The sequence below is a fragment of the Saccopteryx leptura genome, chromosome 6 (genome assembly GCF_036850995.1).
Source record: "Saccopteryx leptura isolate mSacLep1 chromosome 6, mSacLep1_pri_phased_curated, whole genome shotgun sequence".
NCBI lineage: Eukaryota > Metazoa > Chordata > Mammalia > Chiroptera > Emballonuridae > Saccopteryx > Saccopteryx leptura.
Window position 1 is genome coordinate 145,335,291 of NC_089508.1, and position 24,050 is coordinate 145,359,340.

Here is a 24,050-nt window from a genome sequence, read left to right on the forward strand (position 1 = left end):
TCCCGCATGCGCTCGACAGGGATCCACCCAGCAACGCCCACCAGGGGCGACGCTCTGCCCACCAGGGGGCGATGCTCTGCCCCTCCGGGGCGTCGCTCTGCCGCCGTGACCAGAGCCACTCTAGTGCCTGGGGCAGAGGCCAAGGAGCCATCCCCAGCGCCCGGGCCATCTTTGCTCCAATGGAGCCTTGGCTGCGGGAGGGGAAGAGAGAGACAGAGAGGAAGGAGGGGGGGTGGAGAAGCAAATAGGCGCTTCTCCTATGTGCCCTGGCCGGGAACCGAACCCGGGTCCCCCGCACGCCAGGCCAACTCTCTACCGCTGAGCCAACTGGCCAGGGCCAATAACCTGGTTTATAACATCTAACGTCTGCTTTGGGCCAGAACTTTGGGAGTCACAGGTAATCATGGTGCCTTTCCTCAGTTCATTTAACGTCATCAAACCTTGCTGTGCTTCAGACATTGGCCTAAGGCTCTAGTGCTGGAGGCATTCTTATGACTGTGGAGTCTTCTCTTAAATAGCTGAATGTAGAGTAGTGGAGATAGGCTGATGATTATAATGCACTGTAATAAAGGCAGTAATAGTATTTGTTAACACTAATGAGTACTTACTCTATATACAGTGCTTAAGCTGCATTATTTTTTTATTTTATTTTATTTTTTTTACAAGGACAGAGAGAGAGAGAGAGTCAGAGAGAGGGATAGATAGGGACAGACAGGAACAGAGAGAGATGAGGAGCATCAATCATCAGTTTTTCATTGTGACACTTTAGTTGTTCATTGATTGCTTTCTTATATGTGTCTTGACCGAGGGCCTTCAGCAGACCGAGTAACCCCTTGCTCGATTCAGCGACCTTGGGTCCAAGCTGGTGAGCTTTTTGCTCAAGCCAGATGAGCCCGCGCTCAAGCTGGCAACCTCGGGGTCTCGAACCTGGGTCCTCCACATCCCAGTCCAACGCTCTATCCACTGCGCCATCGCCTGGTCAGGCTAAGCTGCATTATTTTGTTTATTCCTGATAGTAATCCTAAGAGATTGTTTTATAAATAAAGACAAAATTCACTTTTAACCTATTTTTGTCTTATATTTGAAGTGCATTTCTTGTAGGCAACATACAGTTGGGTCTTTTCCTACCTCTCTTACAAAACCTGCTTTTCAGTTGGGATGCTTAGACTATTTACATGTAATATGACTGTTGATGCGGCTAGGTTGAAGTCAATCATCTTATCTGGTTTCTCTTTTTCCTCTTTTGTTCTTTGTTCCTTTTTACCTCTTTTTCTGCCTTGTTTTCAGTTAATTGAATATTTTTATGATTCCATGTGTTTCCTTTGTTGGCTTATTAGTTATAACTTTTATTTTACTGGTTGCACTAGGATGTATAGTATACATTTTAACTTTTCTGTGTACCTTCTACTGATAATATCTCACTTCACATGTTATGTAAGAATCTAATAGTAGTATCTTTTTATTTCTTCCCTCTCAGCTTTAGTTCTATTATCATACATTTGACTTTTACCTATGTTATAAAGCCTTCTGATATATTTACTAACTTGTTATGTTTTTGTTTAAACAGTCAGTTAGCTTTTAACAAGTTTTAAGAGAAAATCTTATCTATTTATGTATGCAGTTGCCATGTCCTTCTTTCTTTTTTTTTTAAAATACTTTATTGATTTTACAGAGACAAGAGAGAAAGGGGAGCATGGAATGGGAAGTAACAACTCATAGTTGTTTCAGGCTAGTTGTTCATTGCTTACTTGTGGTATGTGCCTTGACCAGGGAAGCCCAGGGTTTTGAACCGGCAACCTTGGCATTCCAGGCTGAAGGTTTATTCACTGCGCCACCACAGGCCAGGCGCCATGTCCTTCTTTCATAGATTAATGTGTTTGGGTGGTATCATTTTTCTGTCTTAAGAACTTGTTTTAACATTTCCTATAGTGTCAATCTGCTGTTGATGAATTCTTTCAGCTTTTGTGTATCTAAAAAGTCCTTATTTAATCTTTCATTTTAAAAGCTATTTTGTTGGACATAGAATTCTAGGTTGACTAATTTGTTCCTTTTAGTACCGTAAAGATACTGCTTGACTGTCTTCTCATTTGCATTGTTTCCTTTGAGAAATCTGTTATTATTTTTGTTTCTCTATATAATTTGTTCTTTTTCCCAATCTGCTTTTAAGATTTCACTTTATCACTGGATTTTAAGCAATTAGATTATAACATGCCTTCATGTAGTTTGTGTGTGAGTGTTGGCTTAAAGTTCATTGAGCTTCTTATATGTGTAGGTTTAACTTTTGTATGAAATATAGAAAATGTGTGGCCATTATATCTCCAAATATTTTCCTGTTCCTCTCCTTTTCTCTCCTTTGGGGACTACAATAATTACAAATACACTGTGTGCTATATTCATTCCCCACCCTCAAAGTCTTCTTTTGTCTGTGTGTTTTATTTTGGATAATTTCTATCACTTTGTCTTCAAGTTCACTCATCATTTCTTCTGTACTGTCTAATCTGCCCCTAATCTCATTCAGTTTATTTTTCATTTTGGACATTTTTGTTTTCACCTCTAGAAGTTTGATTGGTTTTGGTCTTCTAAACTTTCCATTTATCTACTTAACTTTTTGAACACGTGGAATACTATTAAAATAACTCTTAATGTCTGTATTAATTTATAAAGTGTGCCAGTCATACCACAGTGTAGTTTTAGAACATTTCCTTCACTTACAAAAGGATCCCTCATGTCCATTTGCCATTGTTTCATTCTTTTTGGGCTGCTGTAACAGAATACAGCAAACTGGTGGCTTATAAATTACAGAAATTTATCTCTCAGAGTTCTTGAGCTGGAAGTGTGAATCAGGATGCCAGCATGATTGCATCTCTGTAAGGGCTCTCTTCTGGGTTGTAGATAGTCATTTTCTCGTATCCTCACATGGTAGGTATAGTAAGAGAGCTCTCTGGGGTCCATTCATAAAAGAGAATTAATCCCATTCATGAAGACTTCACTCTTATGACCTAATCACCTCACAAAGGCCCCACTTCCTAATAAAATCACATTAAGTATTAGGATTTCAGCATAGTAATTTTAACATTCAGTCCATTTCAGCTTTCAGTCCTTGTTTTCACCCCCAGTCCTAGCTAACCCCTAGTCTATTTTCTGTCTCTGTGGACTTGTCTTTTCTGGTCATTTCATATAAGTGGAACCATATAAAAGATAGTTTTTTGGGTCTGTCATCTTTCACTTTGCATAATGCCTTTGAGGGTCATCCATGTTACAGAACCCTGGTTGGCAAACTGCGGCTCGTGAGCCACATGCGGCTCTTTGGCCCCTTGAGTGTGGCCCTTCCACAAAACACCACATGCTGACGCTACCTCGATAAGGAATGTACCTACCTATATAGTTTAATTATAAAAAATTTGACTCTCAAAAGAAATTTTAATTGTTGTACTGCTGATATTTGGCTCTGTTGACTAATGAGTTTGCCGACCACTATTATAGAATGTCACCAGTAGTTTATTTTTTTTCTTTTAATGCTGAATACTTTTGGATTTTTTTGGATGCACCACATTTTTTCTTTTTTTTTTTTTCTTTTTTTCTTTTTTTTTTTTTTTTTTACAGAGACAGAGAGAGAGTCAGAGAAGCATAGACAGGGACAGACAGACAGGAACGGGGAGAGATGAGAAGCATCAATCATCAGTTTTTCGTTGCACGTTGCGACAACTTAATTGTTCATTGATTGCTCTCCCATATGTGCCCTGACCATGGGCCTTCAGCAGACTGAGTAACCCCTTGCTGGAGCCAGCGACCTTGGGCTCAAGCTGGTGAGCTTTTGCTGAAACCAGATGAGCCCGCGCTCAAGCTGGTGACCTCGGGGTCTCGAACCTGGGTCTTCCACATCCCAGTCCGATGCTCTATCCACTGCGCCACCACCCGGTCAGGCGGATGCACCATATTTTTTAAAATTCATTCACCAATTTATGGACATGTGGATTCTTTCCAGTTATTGGCTTTTATGAAAATGCTGCTATGAACATTTGCTTACATGTATTTGTGTGTTCCTAAGCTTTCATTTCTCTTAAGTCAGCAGTTCTCAACCTGTGGGTCGCGACCCCGGAGGGGCTCAAACGACCAAAACACGGGTCAAAGCCATTGGGCCTTTTCTTAGGTAGATATCTAAAAATAGAATTGCTGGATTGTATGGTAAGTTTGTTTAATTATTGAAGGAATGACTGTGTTGTTTTCCAAAGTGCCTATGCTATTTTACATTTCTACAGAGAGAGAGGGAGCCAAGGTCTGCACATCCTCATGACACTTGTTTTCCCTTAATTCTGGCCATTCTGGTAGGTGTGAAGTGTTATCTTGGTATAGCTTCAGTTTACATTTCTTCACCCTTTCAGTAGTGAGTTTTTTTCATGCTTTCTGACCCCGGGAGTGAGTTTAAAAAAAAAAAAAGAAATTAGTTCCAGTTACAGTTTTATTAACTTAAAGTCATGTTTGTTTGATAACCAATTTATGGAAACAAGAAGAACATACATTTGCCTTTTTTTAGTGTTGCCTTACACATTGTTAAAATAAATCGATCATACTCTGGATGGTCAGGAGGCATAAGGATGTATGTGAATGTTCATTTTACTCAAAGGGTTAAATGACTAATGACATTGAGCATCTTTCCAGATAATTATTTGTTATTAGCATATCTTCTTTCATCTATTCAATGTATTCATATTTTTTAGCCATTTTATAATTGGGTTATTTATCTTACCGTTGACTTGTAGGAGTTTTTTTATATATTATGATACAAGTACTTGATCTAATATATCATTTGCAGGATTTTCTCCCAGTGTATGCCCTATTCTTTGTGTGTGTGTGTGTGTGTGTGTGTGTGTGTGTGTATTTTTCTGAAGCTGGAAACGGGGAATTATATAAGTAAGACTGGTTAAGAAAATATTGGAGTGAAGGAAAAAATCATCCCTAAAACCTTTTTTTTTTTACATTATATAGCATATACTTTTGTATGTAGGAGTCTTTTTAGTTTTCAGTGTGATATCAACTTATTTTATCTTTATTGTAATATGGAATGATGACTTATTTTATTGGCTTTATAATTACCCAATAAACAAGTGAATATACCAGAAAGGATGACAACAGCAGCATAAAATGACAGTGTCCCCAAACACTATAAAAACATACAGTGTGTCTGACCTGTGGTGGCATAGTGGAAAAGCATCGACTTGGAATGCTGAGGTTGTCAGTTCAAAATCCTGGGCTTTCTGGTGAAGGCACATATGGGAGTTGATGCTTCCTGATCCTCCCCCCCTACCCCCTTCTCTCTCTCTCTCTCTCTCTCTCTCTCTCTCTCTCTCTCTCTCTCTCTCTTTCTTTCCCATCTTTAAAATGAATAAATAAAAAATCTTAAAAAGAAAAGGGCCACTCCCAGTGAGCCTCCACAAAAAATAATAAATAAATAAATGAATAAATAAAAACATATAGTGCAACTAAAATAGCAAAACCGAAGAACTGGTGCTGGTTTTTGGCCCAGCCTTCTAGGAGCCTAGCAACTTTAGTTTCTGGTCTGGGAAAGCACGGTCTGTGTGAGAAGTCTAAATACCTTGACACCACCATGTTGTGAGGAAGGCCAGCCTGCCATGGGAGATGACAGAGGGAGAAGCACTGAGGCACCAGACATAGGAGTGAGCCTTCTTGTATGACCCAGATGAGCTTTGTTAGCTGAGTTCAGCAGAGTGAGGAATCCCAGGTGATACAACACGGAGCAGTGAAATACTGCTAAATTCCTGACACAGAATTGTGAGAGGTAACAGGTCATTTTAAACCACTAAATTTCTTGTGCAGCAATAGCAATTGATACACCAGCCAAACTAATTCTTAAACATAGAGATTGCTATCCATATATTGGAATGTAAGTTCTTATACATTGATGGTTCCTGTGAATCTTTTCTAGGAATCTGACAGTACATTGGGTAAAACTAAAATGACTAGAGAACCATCAAAGTAAGTCTAGTGATACACATTAGAACTAGGACTAAATGATCAATATATAGGAGAGTATATTATGTAATAGTTGTATGCTTCTTATTTTATTTTCAATTACAGTTTACACTCAATATTATTTTGTATTAGTTTCAGGTATACAGCATATTGGTTAGACAATCATCTACTTTACAAAGTGTTCCTTCCTACTTACTTCGCACCATACAGCGTTATTAAAATATTATTGACTCTGTTCTCTATGGTATACTTTATTTTGTAACTAACAATGTATACTTCTTAATTTCTTTACCTTTTTCACCCAATCCCCCAACCCGCCCCTCCCCTCTGGCAACCATTAGTCTGTTTTCTGTATCTCTGTCTGTTTCTGTTCTGCTTGTTTGTTTATATTCTTTCTTTCTTCTTTTCCCTTCCTTTCCCTTCCTTTCCCTTCCCTTCCCTTTCTTTCCCTTCCTTCCCTTCCCTTTCCCTTTCCCTTTCCCTTTCCCTTTCCCTTTCCCTTTCCCTTTCCCTTTCCCTTTTCCTTCCTTCCTTCCTTCCTTCCTTCCTTCCTTCCTTCCTTCCTTCCTTCCTTCCTTCCTTCCTTCTTTTCTTTTCTTTTCTTTTCTTTTCTTTTCTTTTCTTTTCTTTTCTTTTCTTTTCTTTTCTTTTCTTTTCTTTTCTTTTCTTTTAATTAGACTCCTGCATGTGCCCTGACTGAGATCCACCCTGCAAACTCTCTGTGGAGTAATGCTCTGCCCATTTTGGACCTTGCTCTGTTGCTCAATAGCTAAGCTATTTTTAGTGCCTGAGGTCATGGAGCCATCCTTGGTGCTCCAACAACTGCTCAAGGCAATTGAGCCATGGCTGTGGGAGGGGGTAAGAGAGAGAAAGAGGGGGGAATGGTAGAGAAGCACATGGTCACTTTTTCTGTGCCAGGCCCACGTTCTACCACTGAGCCAACCATCCAGGGCCTATACTGTTCTTTAGATCAGTGGTCCCCAACCCCTGGGCCGCAGACCAGTACTGGTCCATGGGCCATTTGGTACTGGTCCTGAGAGAAAGAATAAATAGCTTACATTATTTCCGTTTTATTTACATTTAAGTCTGAACGATGTTTTATTTTAAAAAAATGACCAGATTCCCTCTGTTACATCCGTCTAAGACTCACTCTTGATGCTTGTCTCAGTCATGTGATACATTTATCTGTCCCACCCTAAAGGCCAGTCCGTGAAAATATTTTCTGACATTAAACTGGTCCATGGCCCAAAAAAGGTTGGGGACTACTGCTTTATATTGCACGTATAAGTGAAATCATGTAGTATTCGTCTTTCTTTGACTGACTTATTCCACTTTAATTAGCTGTTTCTTTTGACAAATAAAATTTAATTGTAGAAAACTGTGGGGAGAGCATGTGCAAAACAATTTTTTAAAACTATAAATAATGTTTTCTGTATATTGTGCAGCAAAACTAAGGAGTCATTTTAAATTATTCTAATTCTGTTATCTTATGTGTCTTGAGAGCCAGGAGTCCCTGAGTTGAAAAAATAAGATAGAAGGTTAAGTAAATACCCTGTTCTTGATTTTTAATCAAAAGTTTCAGTATAAACTCATATTTTCTTAAAGTGGTCTATACATTATATATGTATATATTTTTGTACTGATGATATGTATGATGTTACTCTGAGAATTTTTTTTTTTTTTTTTGTATTTTTCTGAAGCTGGAAACGGGGAGGCAGACTCCCGCATGTACCCGACCGGGATCCACCCGGCATGCCCACCGGGGGGCGATGCTCTGCCCATCCGGGGCGCTGCTCTGTCGCGACCAGAGCCACTCCAGCGCCTGAGGCAAAGGCCATAGAGCTATCCCCAGTGCCCAGGCCATCTTTGCTCCAATGGCGCCTCAGCTGCGGGAGGGGAAGAGAAAGACAGAGAGGAAGGAGAGGGGGAGGGGTGGAGAAGCAGATGGGCGCCTCTCCTGTGTGCCCTGGCCGGGAATCGAACCCGCACGCCAGGCCGACGCTCTACCACTGAGCCAACTGGCCAGGGCAATCTGAGAATTTTTAATGTGGTTTGTGGAATAAAGCAAATGAATATTTGTATGATATTTTAATTCTAACATTTCTTAGCTGTGTTTACAGAAAAGTTCAGGAAATGAGCTAACCTAGTTCTTAGAATGTGGTCTTGACATGCTGTTGACTTCTAAAAGAAACCAGGGTGTCTGACCTGTGGTGGCGCAGTGGATAAAGTGTCGACCTGGAAATGCTGAGGTCGCCAGTTCGAAACCCTGGGCTTGCCTGGTCAAGTCACATATGGGAGTTGATGCTTCCAGCTCCTCCCCACCTTCTCTCTCTGTCTCTCTCTCCTCTCTCCCTCCTTCTCTGTCTCTCTCTCTCCCTCCCTCTCTGTCTCTCTCTCTCCCTTTCTCTCTCCTCTCTAAAATGAATAAATAAAATTTTAAAAAAATTAAAAAAAAAAGAAACCAGGGCTTCTTTGATAAATCATTCATTCCAGGTCAAGGGCATGAAATACATAAGGTGATCCTAGAATATTTTTATACCATATACCAAAGAAGCTATCAACAACTACTAACTAGAGGTGTGATGACAAAAAGATTCAGCAGCCAACCTGAAGAGGCTGACCAACTCTTCCAGTTTTAGAACTGAAAGTTCTGTGTCCCAGGAAACCTCTCAGTCTCCCAAAAATCTGTGTATTTGATCATCTTCAGAGACTCCTATTGGCCAACTGGGATAGTGTGAGCTCTATAAGGATAAGAGCTACAGTGGATTGGCTTCTTTTATTATGCTTATATCTGTGAGTTCATAGTGATGTGATAGCCAAAACAAAACCAACTAATTGTTTAATTTTGGTGGATATTAAGAAAGCAGTTTATTGTGTTTTTTTTGAGACAGAGAGAGAGAGAGACAGATACCCATAATTCAAAAGGTTTGACAAAATACAGTAAATGCTTTTGCTACATATGCAGGAGCATTGTCAGTTAACCAGTTTAGGATATCCAATAATAGAAAAATGCATACAGACAATGAGCTTAGCAGCCTCTCCTGTTCTGACAGAGGTTACTATAAATCCAGAATAGGTATCCACTGTAACGTGGACATAGGACTGTTTGCCAAATGAAGGTATATGAGTAACATCCATTTGCCAAAGTTGTCCTGGTAGGAGTCCTTGAGGGTTAACTCTAAATGAAGGGACAGATTGTAGTATAGGACCCCTTTGACAGGATTTACCAATCTGCCGTTCTGCTTCCCGAGAAAGTTGAAACTGTTTACACAGGGACAGAGAGAGGGACAGATAGGTATTGACAGGAAGGGAGAAAAGAGAAGCATCAATTCTTTGTTGCGGTTCTTTGTTGCAGCTTCTTAGTTCATTGATTGCTTTCTCATATGTGCCTTGACGGGGGCTGGGGGGTACAGCAGAGCGAATGACCCCTTGCTCAAGCCAGTGACCTTTGGGCTCAAGCCAGCAACCATGGTGATCCCATATTCAAGGCAGTGACCCCACGCTCAAGCTAGTGACCCCGTGCTCAAGCCAGATGAGCCTGCACTCAAGCCAGCAACCTCAGGGTTTAGAACCTGGGTCTTCTGCATCTCAGTCTCACTCTATGCACTATGCCACCGCCTGGTCAGGCAAGAAAACAGTTTTTCTTTTTGAAAATTGATAAACCATGGGAAAGAATCAAGTATTTATTTGTACTTTTCTTTATGAACCACACCACTGGCTAAACAAATAGTAGATGAGTTAAAGTTTCTTTTAATAGAGAAATTTTATATGCTAGGAAATAAAGACAAAATGACAGAATTGGAGTGTCGCCATTTGCAGTCACCATTTTAATGGATATTGACATTCAGTTTCAGTGGCTGCTAACAGCAGTAAAAGAGAGGAAACCATACATGTATTATAAGTATACACCACCAGCTAATGAGTAATCTTGCCAAAAATATTCCGCCTGATTCTGAAACTGCCTACATCCTACAAGAAATGTAGAACACAGTGGAGTATGTTAAACTACATTGTGGGGTTGCAATCAAGAAAATTCAGCTTGTGGGAAACTGTATAAAACAGGTGATTCAGTATATTCAACAGATTGTAAAGATAAAAAGAGATGGTGACTGAACCTGTATAGAATGAAAAGGGAAAAATTAACCTGTCCCAATTATGTATATATATTTCAGTGATAAAACCATACATAAAAGTGAGGAGGTTGTTAGCACAAAAGACAGAATAGCGGTTTCTTTTGGTTGGGATGGGAAGGCGAGGGGGATGGATGATGGGTGTTGAGATTGGCTGAGGGTTACATTGGAGAGCTGACATGTTCTTCCTCCTGATCTGCATGGTGGTTCCAGGTTTATTTAGCTACATTTTCTGTATGTTATTTGTGTTTTTAGTATCTTTATCTATCTGTATATTTGTTGGTTGTTCTATTCAGTGAGAGGAAGGGAGGCAGAGACACACTCCTTTATGAGTCCTGACTAGAATCCCCTGGCAAGCCCACTAGGGGGCAATTCTTTGCCCATCTGGGGCATTGCTCCATTGCTCAGCAAACAAGTTCTTTGTAGCACCTGAGGCGGAAACCATGGAGCCATCCTCAGTGCCCACAGCCATTTGCTCCAATTGAGCTATGGTTTTAGGAGGGAAATAGAAAAGCAAGAGGGGAAGGGGTGGAGAAGCAGATGGGTGCTTCTCCTGTGTGCCCTGACTGTGAATTGAACCCAGGACATCTACATACTGGGCCAATGCTCTACCGCTGAGCCAACCAGCCAGGGCCATATATTTAAAGACTTGATTTATTTAGAGCAATTTTAGTTTAACAGCAAAATTGAAAGGTAAATGCAGAGAATCCCCATATATCCCCTGCCCCAACATGTGAATACCTTCCCCCTTAATCAACTCTCTACAGTAGTACATAAATTTTGTATGTGTGTGTGTGTGTATGTATGTGTGTGTGTGTGTGTGTGTGTGTGTGTGTGTGTGTGTGTGATAGAAACAGAGAGAGAGGGAGAGATAGGGACAGACAGGAAGGGAGAGTGATGAGAAGCATCATTTCTTCATTGCGGCTCCTTAGTTGTTCATTGATTGCTTTCTCATATGTGCCTTGACTGAGGGGGGGGACTACAGCAGAGCGAGTGACCCCTTGCTCGAGCCAGCGACCTGTGCTTAAGCTGGTGAGGTTTGTTCAAACCAAATGAGCCTGCACTCAAGCTGGCGACCTCGGGGTCTCGAACCTGGGTCCTCTGAGTCCCAATCCAATGCTCTATCCAGTGTGCCACCCCACCGCCTGGTTAGGCAGTACATACATTTTTTACAATTAATTATTCACTTAAAAGTCCCCAGTTTACATTAGGGTTCAATCTTGGTATACATTTTTTTTTTTTTTTTCCGAAGCTGGAAACGGGGATAGACAGTCAGACAGACTCCCGCATGCGCCCGACCGGGATCCACCCGGCACGCCCACCAGGGGGCGAAGCTCCTGGTGGGCGAAGCTCTGCCCACCAGGGGGCGATGCTCTGCCCCTCCGGGGCATTGTTCTGTCGCGACCAGAGCCACTCTAGCGCCTGGGGCAGAGGCCAAGGAGCCATCCCCAGCGCCCCGGCCATCTTTGCTCCAATGGAGCCTCGCTGCGGGAGGGGAAGAGAGAGAGAGGAAGGAGAGGGGGAGGGGTGGAGAAGCAGATGGGTGCCTCTCCTGTGTGCCCTGGCCGGGAATCGAACCCGGGACTTCTGCACGCCAGGCCGACGCTCTACCACTGAGCCAATTGGCCAGGGCAATCTTGGTATACATTTTATGGGTTTACATAAAAGCGTAATGACATATATCTATCAATATAGTGTCATACAGAGTATTTTCAGTGCTCTAAAATCCTCTGTTCTCTGCTTCTTCGTCCTCAAACACTTGACAACCACTGATCTTTGTTTGTCTCAATAGTTTTGGCTTTTCCAGAATGTTATATAGTTGGAATCATATACTAGGTAGCCTTTTCAGATTGGCTTCTCTTACTTAGTCATATGCATTTAAGGTTTCTCTGTGTCTTTTCATAGCTTGGTAGCTTATTCCTTTTTAGTGTTGAATATGTTTGTATTTACTTGATAATAAAAATCTAAAATAAAGATAAGGAAGGAAAGGAAATGGATTGGAGTGGAGGCCACTATGTTAGGAACTAGATTAGGAAATGGGGAGAGGTGATGCTTTATAGATGATTTAAGACTTGTTGACTGAGGATTTTATGAAATGCTATTCTGAGAATATTCAACATAATAAACCAGTGAAGCTTATTAAAAAGGGGGTTGGAGTGCTGAAAACTGTTTCTAACAGGCTAAATCTGGCAGGATGGATTTCAGTAAGTGACTAGAGAGCTAGTCAGGAGACCATTTGATTAAAGTGAAGGTGATAAAGATTTGGATTAGGGTGATGCTTGTAGGAATAGGGGCAAAATAATTGTTGTGTTATGCAGCAGCAGAATAGTCAATAAGACTTAGTGACAGATTAAGTATGGTTAAAAGTAAAAGCATTAGAAATAAGCTCAAAGATTTTATGTTTGAGGTTATATCCTTCATTTGGTAGGCACCGGGGAATTCTGGCTCTGGCAGAACAATTCTATATGATTAGACTAAAGCAGTGGTCCCCAACCTTTTTTGGGCCACGGACCGGTTTAATGTCAGAAAATATTTTCACGGACCAGCCTTTAGGGTGGGACGGATAAATGTATCACGTGACCGAGACAAGTGTCAAGAGTGAGCCTTAGACGAATGTTACAGATGGAATCTGGTCATTTTTAAAAAATAAAACATCATTCAGACTTAAATATAAATAAAACAGAAATAATGTAAGTTATTTATTCTTTCTCTGTGGACTGGTACCAAATGGCCCACGGACTGGTACTGGTCCGCGACCCAGGGGTTGGGGACCACTGGACTAAAGTAAGTTCTGTTTTTCTCCTGATGATGTACTGGATTTAGAATCCAAGAGGAATGATTGCTACAGATTCTACATTCCAAATGGTCCATCTCAAAATGTAATCTGACAAGCAAGAAACTGAAAATAGGATTGTTTTGGGGAAGTTTATAGTTGGGACATAGAGAGTTGAGGGTGACTTTATATCTTTTGAATTTTGAATTATGTGCTTATTTTACCTATTCAGAAAGTACATAAAATGTAATTTAAAAATAAAGATGCCCAAATCTTCCACTTTCAAGGGAGAAATTCTTTTATTATTTTAAATACTTCAGACTAGAAAGATAGTCAGAAAAGCAGTCAGGCAAACATGTTTTATACCTGATTGCTTTTGACTTATGTATGCTTCTAAACTTGTTTGATTTTATGTTTATGTGTGTGTGTATATATATATTGTGTGTGCATATTGTGGGTGCATGAGTGTGGCTGTGTGTTTCACTCAGAATAAAAGTGTTTATAGCTAGAGCCTCAGAGGCTCTGTCTTCTCAGTGCTTTTAATTTTTATTGCCACCAGTTAGGATTTTCCTCTTTAGATTGGAAATGTTTTTGCTTTTCTACCAGTTTCAGGGCCACTCAAAGATGGTGCTGCTGCAGCAGCAGCATAAACTGTCTGTCTTTTCTCCAATATCACTGCTGAAGTTGAAGGTCCTTCCATACATGGTGCTCCATCAGGCTCCCTTCTCTCCTTTAGGACAGCCTCTGTAATAATACATGCCCTGAAATACATGAGTTTACTTCATGTCTTTAGTCTTTGGATAGGTGAAGATCCAGTGTTAGAGCTGATAATGAAAAGGTAATAGGAGGTGACATATATGGTATTTGAAAAAAACCCTTTTATTGGATAATTATTAGTGATAAAAAAATTAGAAAAACTCAAGTAATGCATGCCTGTTCTTTAAGGTATAGTAAAATTGGGTGAAAGTTTAAGTCTATTCCCCTAGGGACCTAGAAAAGAGAAAGCAGGATTGGAAACAATAGGAGGCCAAAGTAGGAAGCTGGGCAGTCCTAGCATGATGGTAGTCAGCTTAGGATACACGTTGTCACCACTTGGGGATATAAAAAAAAGTACTGATTCTTAGTTCCCACTGCTAGAGGTTCTGATTTAATTGGTCAGGGCTATGGCCAGGGCATTGCAACTTTTTGAACCTACCCACTTGAATTTAATATGAAGTCAACTTAGAACCAATGGCCAGAAAAGAAAGTTGGTGTAGGACTGAAGAAGAGTCCCTGGGTTTCAGAGCACCTCACTCCCAAATCATCTCCATTTGGGATAAATTGGAGTTTATTTTAAAATGATACTTTTTAAGATTTGTGATTATTTACATTTCTGATGAGTGGAATACAAAAAAGACAATGAATCTGCAGCATCTGGAAAGAATGGACAGATTTACATGTTTAACGTTGTGGTATTTGTACAGGTTGCTTGTGATTTGCTTCGGAGAATTATTCGCATCTTACATCTCAGTAAGAGACTCCAAGGACAGCTACAAGGGGGAAGTAGAGAGATAACAAAAGCCGCCCAGAGTCTTAATGAGCTTGGTAAGTCCTTCTTGATTACAAAGTTAGAGTTTTAAAATTTTTTTCAGCTGCTTGATTTGTTGACCTTTGTTACATTTATTACCATTAACAAATATTGAGCTAACTTATTTAATAATTTGCTGTTTACAACATTGTCAGTTGTCAAAAAAGGGTGAGTAAAATTAGTTTGATTTCTTAGGAATGCAGTTTATTTTAAAAACTATCATATAGTATAATTGGCCTTTTAAAAGTACAGATCTGTGGATTTTATTTTTATTTTTTTCCAAATTATAAGAGAAAGTGTATTTAGAAAGTCACAGAGGTAGAAGAAGTGAGCCATAGAAGACATGGGCTCAGGAAACAAGTCACAGCAAAAGAAGGGCCGTTGGAGTTTAGGAGGGAGAGGGAGAGGGTGAGGAAGATGGAGATAGAGATAGGTCCAGGAGCCTTGAGAGAGGAAACAGGGAGAAGAGGTACCAGTGAGCTAGGAGAGGTCCAGAGCACACCCTGAGGAAAGAAGGAGGTGGGCAAAGATGCAGAGATGCTCCACAGAGAGAGAGCCTCCTAGACCTGTGAATTTTTTTTATTTTTTTTTTAATCTTTTTTTTTTTTTTTTTAATTTTTTATTTATTCATTTTAGAGAGGAGAGGGAGAGACAGAGAGGAGAGACAGAGAGAAGTGGGGGAGGAGCTGGAAGCATCAACTCCCATATGTGCCTTGACCAGGCAAGCCCAGGGTTTTGAACCGGCGACCTCAGCATTTCCAGGTCGACGCTTTATCCACTGCGCCACCACAGGTCAGGCCTAGACCTGTGAATTTTAACATCATGCATAGATTCATGTAATCTCCAGCACAGTCATGATACAGGATCTCTCCATTGCCTTAAAAATTCCCTCAGGGATATCTTTTATAATAATGCCTAACCACCCCTACACCTGACCATTAACCCTGGCAACCACCTTCAGTTCTGCATCATTGTAGTTTTGCATATTAGACAATGCCACTTAAATGCAATTATAAAGTATTTAACCTTGTAAGGCTCACTTCTTGTATTCAGGATAATACCTTTGAGAATTATCCAGGTTTTTGTATATACCATAGTTTGTTACTTTGTGTTTGTTGGAATACCATTGTATGGTTGTACTACTATTTATTGATTCTCTGGTTGAAGGTAATTGGTGTTGTTTTCAGATTTTGGTGATTGTGAATAGAGCTACTGTAAGTAAACATTAGTGTACAGGTTTTTATGTGAACTTAAGTTTTCATTTCTCTAGGAGAAATATTGTTTTTAGGTGACAAATTCCATATTGTCATTATGCATAGAAGATTTATTGAATTCATTTCTTCATTTGTTCCTTATTTTCTCAAACATTTAGATTAGACTGTTGACATTCAGAAGTTTCACATTTATGGTTTTGACTATTAATATGCTGCAAGGTACATGATGGAGCAGTTCATAAATTTTCACGCAAATTTTTGAATAGCTGTTGAGTGCTCATAGAACTACCTAACACTTGCATTTTAATGAGTATTCATAGTTTTATTTTCAGTAGGTACTCAGTAATTTTTCTGAAGTGAATGTGTTTAGTAGTATTTATACCTTGTAGGTTCAAAAGGTCTTTTATCTACCTCAAATATCAAGATTCCACTTAGACTTTGTGGCATGCTTTGAAAGTAGTTATGCCAAAATAATGTCAGAGAGATGTCTACTGTATTTTTTTGAAATTTTCTGTCTTTGATATTTCAATTACATAGTCATGCTGTAATGCTTATTTCATATTTTTAACTAAGGAAATGTAATATACTTCACAAATCACACTTCAGTACCTTTCAATTTATAATGCTTAAACATATTACTTAGGTGCATCATTGGGAATATATCTAACTTGTGATTTGTAATGCTTGGAATATATTGTATAAAAGGTTAGGGTTTTTTTTGTTGTTTTTTTTTTGTATTTTTCTGAAGTTGGAAACAGGGAGGCAGTCAGACAGACTCCCACATGCGCCTGACCGGGATCCACCCGGCATGCCCACCAGGGGGCGATGTTCTGCCCATCTAGGGCGCTGCTCCACTGCAACCAGAGCCATTCTAGCGCCTGAGGCAGAGGCCACAGAGCCATCCTCAGCGTCCGGGCTAGCTTTGCTCCAATGGAGCCTTGGCTGTGGGAGGGGAAGAGAGAGACAGAGAGAAAGAAGAGGGGGAGGGGTGGAGAAGCAGATGGGCGCTTCTCCTATGTACCCTGGGCGGGAATCGAACCTGGGACTCCAGGTAGACGCCAGGCCGACGCTCTACCACTGAGCCAACTGGCCAGGGTCAAAAAGTTAGATTTTAGCAGTGAGTAATGATTGCTTTTTAGACTGTGTGCTAAAAAGTCGTAGTATAAAAATCCTAGCCTGACCTGTGGTGGCGCAGTGGGTAAAAGTGTCGACCCGGAACGCTGGTGTTGCTGGTTCGAAAACCTGGGCTTCCTTGGTCAAAGCGCATATGGGAGTTGATGCTTTCTGCTTCTCTCCTCCTCCTCTCTCTCTCTCTGTCTCTCTCTCGCTGTCTCTAAGAAGAATAAAAAAATATTTTTAAAAATCCTAGTATTAGCAGTTATTTTTTGCTTTACCAAATTTAATTTCTGTACTACAAAAAAATCTGTAGGATAATAGAATCAGTAAAATCAGATACAGATTATTTCAAAATTCACTATCTGTATTTGTTGTCACTAATACTTTCATAATAAAAACTTGTTAGATTTTGATTATGATTATCTGTTCTAGAAACGGTAGGTTCTGTAATGCAAATAGTGATGTCTTTTTTTTTTAATCTAATAAGAAATTTATTCTGGAAAAAGTCACTGAATTGAGTATCTTTCCACCTTATTGTCATTCTTTAAGATAAATAGTCTTTCAACATTAAATAACTTTATTTTTAAATTTTATTTTTATTTTAACTTATTGTGTTTACATAGATTTCAGTGTATCCCCGAATGCACCCTCCCTCCCCAGTGTTCCCTTCAACATCCCCCTTGCCATCCTCCCCGCAACGCTCACTCCCTTCCCTCCAGGACTTTCTTTTCTGTTCTCTATAATGCTGTGTTATGTGTATATAATTTCACTAATCCCTTTCCCTTCTCTGATCCCATCCTCTCATCCCCTTTCCCTCTGACCGGTTTCCCTCTGGTCCCTTTGATCCTGCCTCTGCCTCTATTCTGTTCCCTCAGTTCACATTGTTCATTGGAGTCCTCAAATGAGTGACTTCATGATATTTTTCTTGCTCTGCCTGGCTTATTTCACTTAACATAATAGTTTCCAGGTCCATCCATGTTCTCACAAAAGATAAGATTTCCTTCTTTTTCATGGCCCCATAGTATTCCATTGTGTATATGTTCCATAGCTTTTTAATCCACTTGTCCATTGATGAACACTTAGGCTGTTTCCAGATATTCGCTATTGTAAACAATGCTGCAATAAACATGGGGGTGCATTTCTCCTTTTGAATCAATGAGTTAGTATTCATAGGATATATTCCTAAAAGTGGGATAGCTGGGTCAAAAGGCAGTTCGATTTTCAATTTTTTGAGGAATCTCCATACTGTTTTCCACAGTGGCTGCATCAGTCTGCATTCCCACCAGCAGTGCAGAAGGGTTCCCTTTTCTCCACATCCTTCACTAGCACTTATTCTGTGTTGTTTTGTTAATGAGCGCCATTCTGACTGGTGTGAGGTGGTATCTCATTGTGGTTTTAATTTGCATTTCTCTGATGATTAATGATGTTGAGCATTTTTTCATATGCCTATTGTCCATCTGTATGTCCTCTTTGGAGAAGTGTCTCTTCATTTCTTTTCCCCATTTTTTGATTGGATTGTTTATCTTCCTGGTGTTGAGTTTTACAAGTTCTTTATAAATTTTGGTTATTAACCCCTTATGAGACATATTGTCGAATATATTCTCCCATTGTGTGGTTTGTCTTTTTATTCTGTTCTTATTGTCTTTAGCTGTGCAAAAGCTTTTTAGTTTGATATAGTCCCATTTGTTTATCTTGTCTTTTATTTCACTTCCCTGTGGAGATAAATCAGCAAATATATTGCTGCAAGAGATGTCGGTGAGCTTACTGCCTATGTTTTCTTCTAAGATGCTTATGGTTTCACGACTTACATTTAAGTCTTTTATCCATTTTGAGTTTATTTTTGTGAATGGTGTAAGTTGGTGATCTAGTTTCATTTTTTTGCAGGTAGCTGTTTAATTTTCCCAACACCATTTGTTAAAGAGACTGTCTTTACTCCATTGTATGCTAATACCTCCCTTGTCAAATATCAATTGTCCATAAATGTGTGGGTTTATTTCTGGATTCTCTGTTCTGTTCCATTAATCTATATGCCTGTTCTTATGCCAGCACCAAGCTGTTTTGAGTACAATGGCCTTGTAGTATAACTTGATATCAGGAAGTGTGATACCACCCACTTTATTCTTCTTTTTCAAGACTGCTGAAGCTATTCGTGTTCTTTTTTGGTTCCATAAAAATTTTTGAAATATGTGTTCTATATCTTTGAAGTATGCCATTGGTATTTTAATTGGTATTGCATTGAATTTATAGATTGCTCTGGGTAATATAGACATTTTAATGTTGTTTATTCTTCCTATCCATGTACACGGTATATGCTTCCACTTGTTTGTATCTTTCTTGATTTCTTTTATCAATGTTTTATAATTTTCTGAGTACAAGTCTTTAATCTCCTTGGTTAAATTTACTCCTAGTTGCTTAATTTTTTTGGTTGCAGTAGTGAAGGGGATTGTTTTCTTAATTTCTCTTTCAGACAGATCATTGTTGGTGTATAAAAATGCCTCTGATTTCTGAATATTAATTTTATATCCTGCCACCTTGCTGAATTCATTTATCAGGTCCAGTAGGTTTTTGATTGAGACTTTAGGGTTTTCTATGTACAGTATCATTTCATCAACCAATACTGATAGTTTTACTTCTTCTTTTCTAATGTGGATGCCTTTTATTTCTTCTTCCTGTCTGATTGCTGTGGCTAGGACTTCCAGAACTATGTTGAATAAGAGTGGTGAAAGGTGGCAACCCTGCCTTGTTCCTGATCTTAAGAAGATTAATTTTAATTTTTGCCCATTGAGTATGATATTGGCTGTGGGTTTGTCATAGATGGCCTTTATCATGTGGAGGTATGTTCCCTGTAGTCTCACTTTGCTGAGAATTTTTACCATAAATGGGTGCTGGATTTTATCAAATGCTTTTTCTGCGTTTATTGATATTATCATGAGGTTTTTCTCCTTCCCTTTGTTTATGTGATGGATCACATTGATATGCTAATATTTTACCAGCCTTGCTTCCCCAGAATACATCCCACTTGATCATGATGTATGATTTTTTTCATGTATTGCTGGATCTGGTTTGCTAATATTTTGTTGAGGATTTTAGCATCTAAATTTATCAGGGATATTGGCCTATAATTTTCTTTCTTTGTATTGTATTTGCCTAGTTTTCGAATCAGAATTATGTCACCTCATAAAAGGAGCTTGGAAGTTTTCCCTTCTCTTGAATTTTTTGAAATAGCTTGAGAAGGATAGGAGTTAGTTCTTCTTTGAATATTTTGTAGAATTTGCCTTGTGAAGCCATCTGGCCCAGGGCTTTTGTTTGTTGGGAGTTTTATGATAACTGTTTCAATCTCATTTGACGAAATCGTTCTGTTTAGGTTTTCTGATTCTTCCAGATTGACTTATGAAAGATTATGTTTCAAGGAATTTGTCCATTTTACCTACATTGTCTAATTTTTTGGCATACTATTTTTCATAATATTTTCTTACAATCCTTTATATTTCTGCTGTATCAGTTGTTACTTCTTTACTCTCATTTCTAATTTTATTTATTTGAGTCCTCTCTTTTTCTTGGTGAGTCTGGTTAAAGGTTCATCAATCTTATTTACCTTTTCAAAGAACCAGCTCTTGGTTTCATTGATCTTCTGTATTGATTTTTTTAGCCTCTAGGTCATTTATTTCCTCTCTGATCTTATTATTTCCTTCCTTCTTTTCCCTCTGGGCTTTACTTGCTGATCTTTTTCTAGTTCTTTTAGTTGCAGGATTAAGTTGTTTATTTGAGCTTTTTCTAGCTTCTTGAGGTATGCGTGTAATGCTATGAACTTCCCTCTCAGAACTGTTTTTGATGTTTTCCATAAATTTTGAGTTGTATGCTCATTTTTATTTGTTTCAAGGAATTTTTTTATTTCTTCCTTGATCTCATTGTTGACCCATTTGTTATTTAATAACATGCTGTTTAGTTTCCATGTATTTGAGTGTTTTTCAGTTTTTCTATTGTAGTTGATTTCTAGTTTCATGCCATTGTGATTAGAGAAGATGCTTGGTATGATTTCAGTCTTCTTAATTTTGTTGAGACTCATTTTATGCCCTAACATGTGGTCTATCCTAGAGAATGTACCATGAGCACTTGAAAAGAATGTATATTCTGCTGCTTTAGGGTCAAAGATATCTATTAAATTCAGTTGATCTAGTGTGTCCCTTAATTCTGCTGTTTCTTTGTTAATTTTCTTTCTTGAGGATCTATCCAGTGATGTTAATGGGGTATTGAAGTCCCCTACTATTATAGTATTACTATTGATCTCGCCCTTTAAATCCATCAAAGTCTGCTTTATATATTTAGGTGTTCCTATATTAGACGTATAGATATTTATAATGGTTATCTTTTTCCTTTGGATTGCTCCCTTTATCATTATGTAGTGACCTTCTTTTTTTTTTTTTTTGTATTTTTCTGAAGCTGGAAACGGGGAGAGACAGTCAGACAGACTCCCGCATGCGCCCAACCAGGATCCACCCGGCACGCCCACCAGGGGGCGACGCTCTGCCCACCAGGGGGTGATGCTCTGCCCCTCCGGGGCATTGTTCTGTTGCGACCAGAGCCACTCCAGCGCCTGAGGCAGAGGCCACAGAGCCAATCCCAGCGCCCGGGCCATCTTTGCTCCAATGGAGCCTCGGCTGCGGGAGGGGAAGAGAGAGACAGAGAGGAAGGAGGGGGGGAGGGGTGGAGAAGCAGATGGGCGCTTCTCCTGTGTGCTCTGGCCGGGAATCGAACCCGGGACTTCTGCACGCCAGGCGACACTCTACCACTGAACCAACCAGCCAGGGCCTGTAGTGACCTTCTTTATCCCTTACTATAGTCTTTGTTTTAAAATCTATTTTGTCATATATGAGTATTGCTACCCCAGCTTTTTTTTCATTTCCATTTGCATTAGATATTTTTTTTCCATCCTTTTACTTTCAGTCTATGTGTATCTTTTGTCTTTCGGTGGGTCTCTTGTAGAAAGCCTATGTACAGGTCCTGTTTTGTTATCCATGCAACTACCCTATGTCTTTTGATTGGATCATTTAATCCATTTAAGGTTATTATTGATATGTAGTTGTTTATTGCCATTTTATTCTTTAAATCTACATTTTTTTTTTTTCTTTTAAGCAGGAAACGGGGAGAGACAGTCAGACAGACTCCCGCATGCACCCGACCGGGATCCACCCAGCACACCCACCAGGGGCGACGCTCTGCCCACCAGGGGGCGATACTCTGCCCCTCCGGGGCATCGCTCTGCCGCGACCAGAGCCACTCCAGCGCCTGGGGCAGAGGCCAAGGAGCCATCCCCAGCGCCCGGGCCATCCTTGCTCCAATGGAGCCTCGGCTGTGGGAGGGGAAGAGAGAGACAGAGAGGAAGGAGGGGGGGTGGAGAAGCAAATGGGCGCTTCTCCCATGTGCCCTGGCCGGGAATCGAACCCGGGTTTCCTGCACGCCAGGCCGACGCTCTACCGCTTAGCCAACCGGCCAGGGCCTACATTTTTTTTTACTACATTTTCCCCCCCACTTTGTTCTGTTTATAGTAGGCGCCTTAACATTTCTTGCAGCATTGGTTTGGTTGTAATGAATTCCTTGAGGTTTTTTTTTTTTTTTTGGTCTGGGAAGCTTTTTATTTCTCCTTCAATTTTAAACAATAACCTTGCTGGATAAAGAAGTCTTTGGCTGTAGGCTCTTATTCTGCATTACTTTGAATATTTCTTGCTATTCCCTTGTGGCCTGAGGTGTTTCTGTTGAAAAGTTTAATGTCATCCTTATGGGGGGCTTTTTTGTAGGTGATTGTCTGCTTTTCTCTTGCAGCTTTTAGTATTCTTTGTTTATCTCTTGGCTTTGGTATTTTGATTATGATGTGTATTGGTGTAGGTCTCTTTGGGTTCTTTTTAAATGGGGTTCTCTGTGCTTCTTTAACCTTTGTAACTCTTTCCTGCATCAATTTAGGGAAATTTTCAGCCAAGATTTCTTCAGTGTGGTTCTCTATCCTTTGTTCTTTCTGTTCTTTTTCAGGGACCCCTATTATGTGGATATTGTTTCTCTTCTTGTTGTCACAGAGCTCTCTTAGAGGTTTCTCCGACTTTCTGATCCTCTTTTCTTTTTGCTCTTCTTCTTCTGTGCTTCCTCTTATCTTTTTCTCTAAATCGCTGATTCAGTCCTGTGCTTCATCTAGCCTGCTTTTAATTATTTCTGGTGTAGTCTTCATTTCTGATATTGTGTTTGTCATTTCTGTCTGGTTCTTTTTTATTCAGTGTCCTTTTTGATGCTTACAATTTCTTTTTTTTATTTTTTTTATTTTTTATTTATTCATTTTAGAGAGGAGAGGGAGAGACAGAGAAAGAAAGAGAGAGAGAGAGAGAGAGAGAAGAGACAGAGAGAGAGAAGGGGGGAAGAGCTGGAAGCATCAACTCCCATATGTGCCTTGACCAGGCAAGCCCAGGGTTTCGAACTGGCAACCTCAGCATTTCCAGGTCGACGCTTTATCCACTACGCCACCACAGGTCAGGCAAAAAATCAATTTCTTTATTTAGGTGCTCATTAAGTTTATTTATTGTAGCTTTGAGATCCTTAAGTATCCTAACAATCATTATTTTAAGCTCTGCATCCTGTAATTTGATTTCTTCCATTTCATCTAGTTCTTTTTCTGGAGATTTTTTTTTTGTTGACTCATATGGCTTATGTTCCTCTGTCTTCCCATTGTTGCTGTGTGTGGTTTGCAGGCTTTTTAGACTTGTGAGTCTGGCGTTGGTTTATTTAATTTGGCTTCTTTTTCAGGCCTTTATTTCCTTTGCCTCTGCTGGATGCTTGGATTTAATTTTCCTTAACTAGTAGAGCTGCTTTAAAGTCTTGATTTGCCTGCTGTCTGTTTGCTTAACCCATCAGGGAGCTTCTGTTTGCTGATCTCAGCAGAGGGCTTAGTTGAAACTGTATCTAGGAATGTGTTGGGTGTGACCTCTGAGAGTCTGAACCTGTGTTCTGCCAGTTACTCTCTGGGGGTGAGGCGCAATCTCAGTATGAAGGAGGAGATGCAGCTCAGGTCTCTCTGGAAACCTGAGTCACTGCCCCTCCCCCTTACTTTCTCCTTTCTAAAGTGTCTTTCCTGCTGATTGGAGCTGAAGAGCTTTTTGTTGGTGGGACACCTGGTTCCACTTTAGGCTTGTCCTGGGCAGAGGGATTGACCCCTCCCCTAGCTATGGCCGCCTCTGCACTGGAGAATGAGTCAGTTTAGCTCAGGTCAGCCCAGGCAC

General features: G+C 39.9%; 1 protein-coding gene across 2 annotated transcripts in view; it reads left to right on the forward strand.

Annotated features, from left to right (window-relative positions):
- The window catches only part of COG5 (component of oligomeric golgi complex 5), a 444,866-nt gene that overhangs the window by 27,694 nt on the left and 393,122 nt on the right, over positions 1–24,050 (forward strand). For both annotated transcript variants that reach the window (XM_066342433.1, XM_066342435.1), the window contains exon 6: positions 14,358–14,478. In XM_066342433.1, the coding sequence (XP_066198530.1) occupies positions 14,358–14,478 (121 nt within the window). The remainder of the gene's footprint in view (positions 1–14,357; positions 14,479–24,050) is intronic.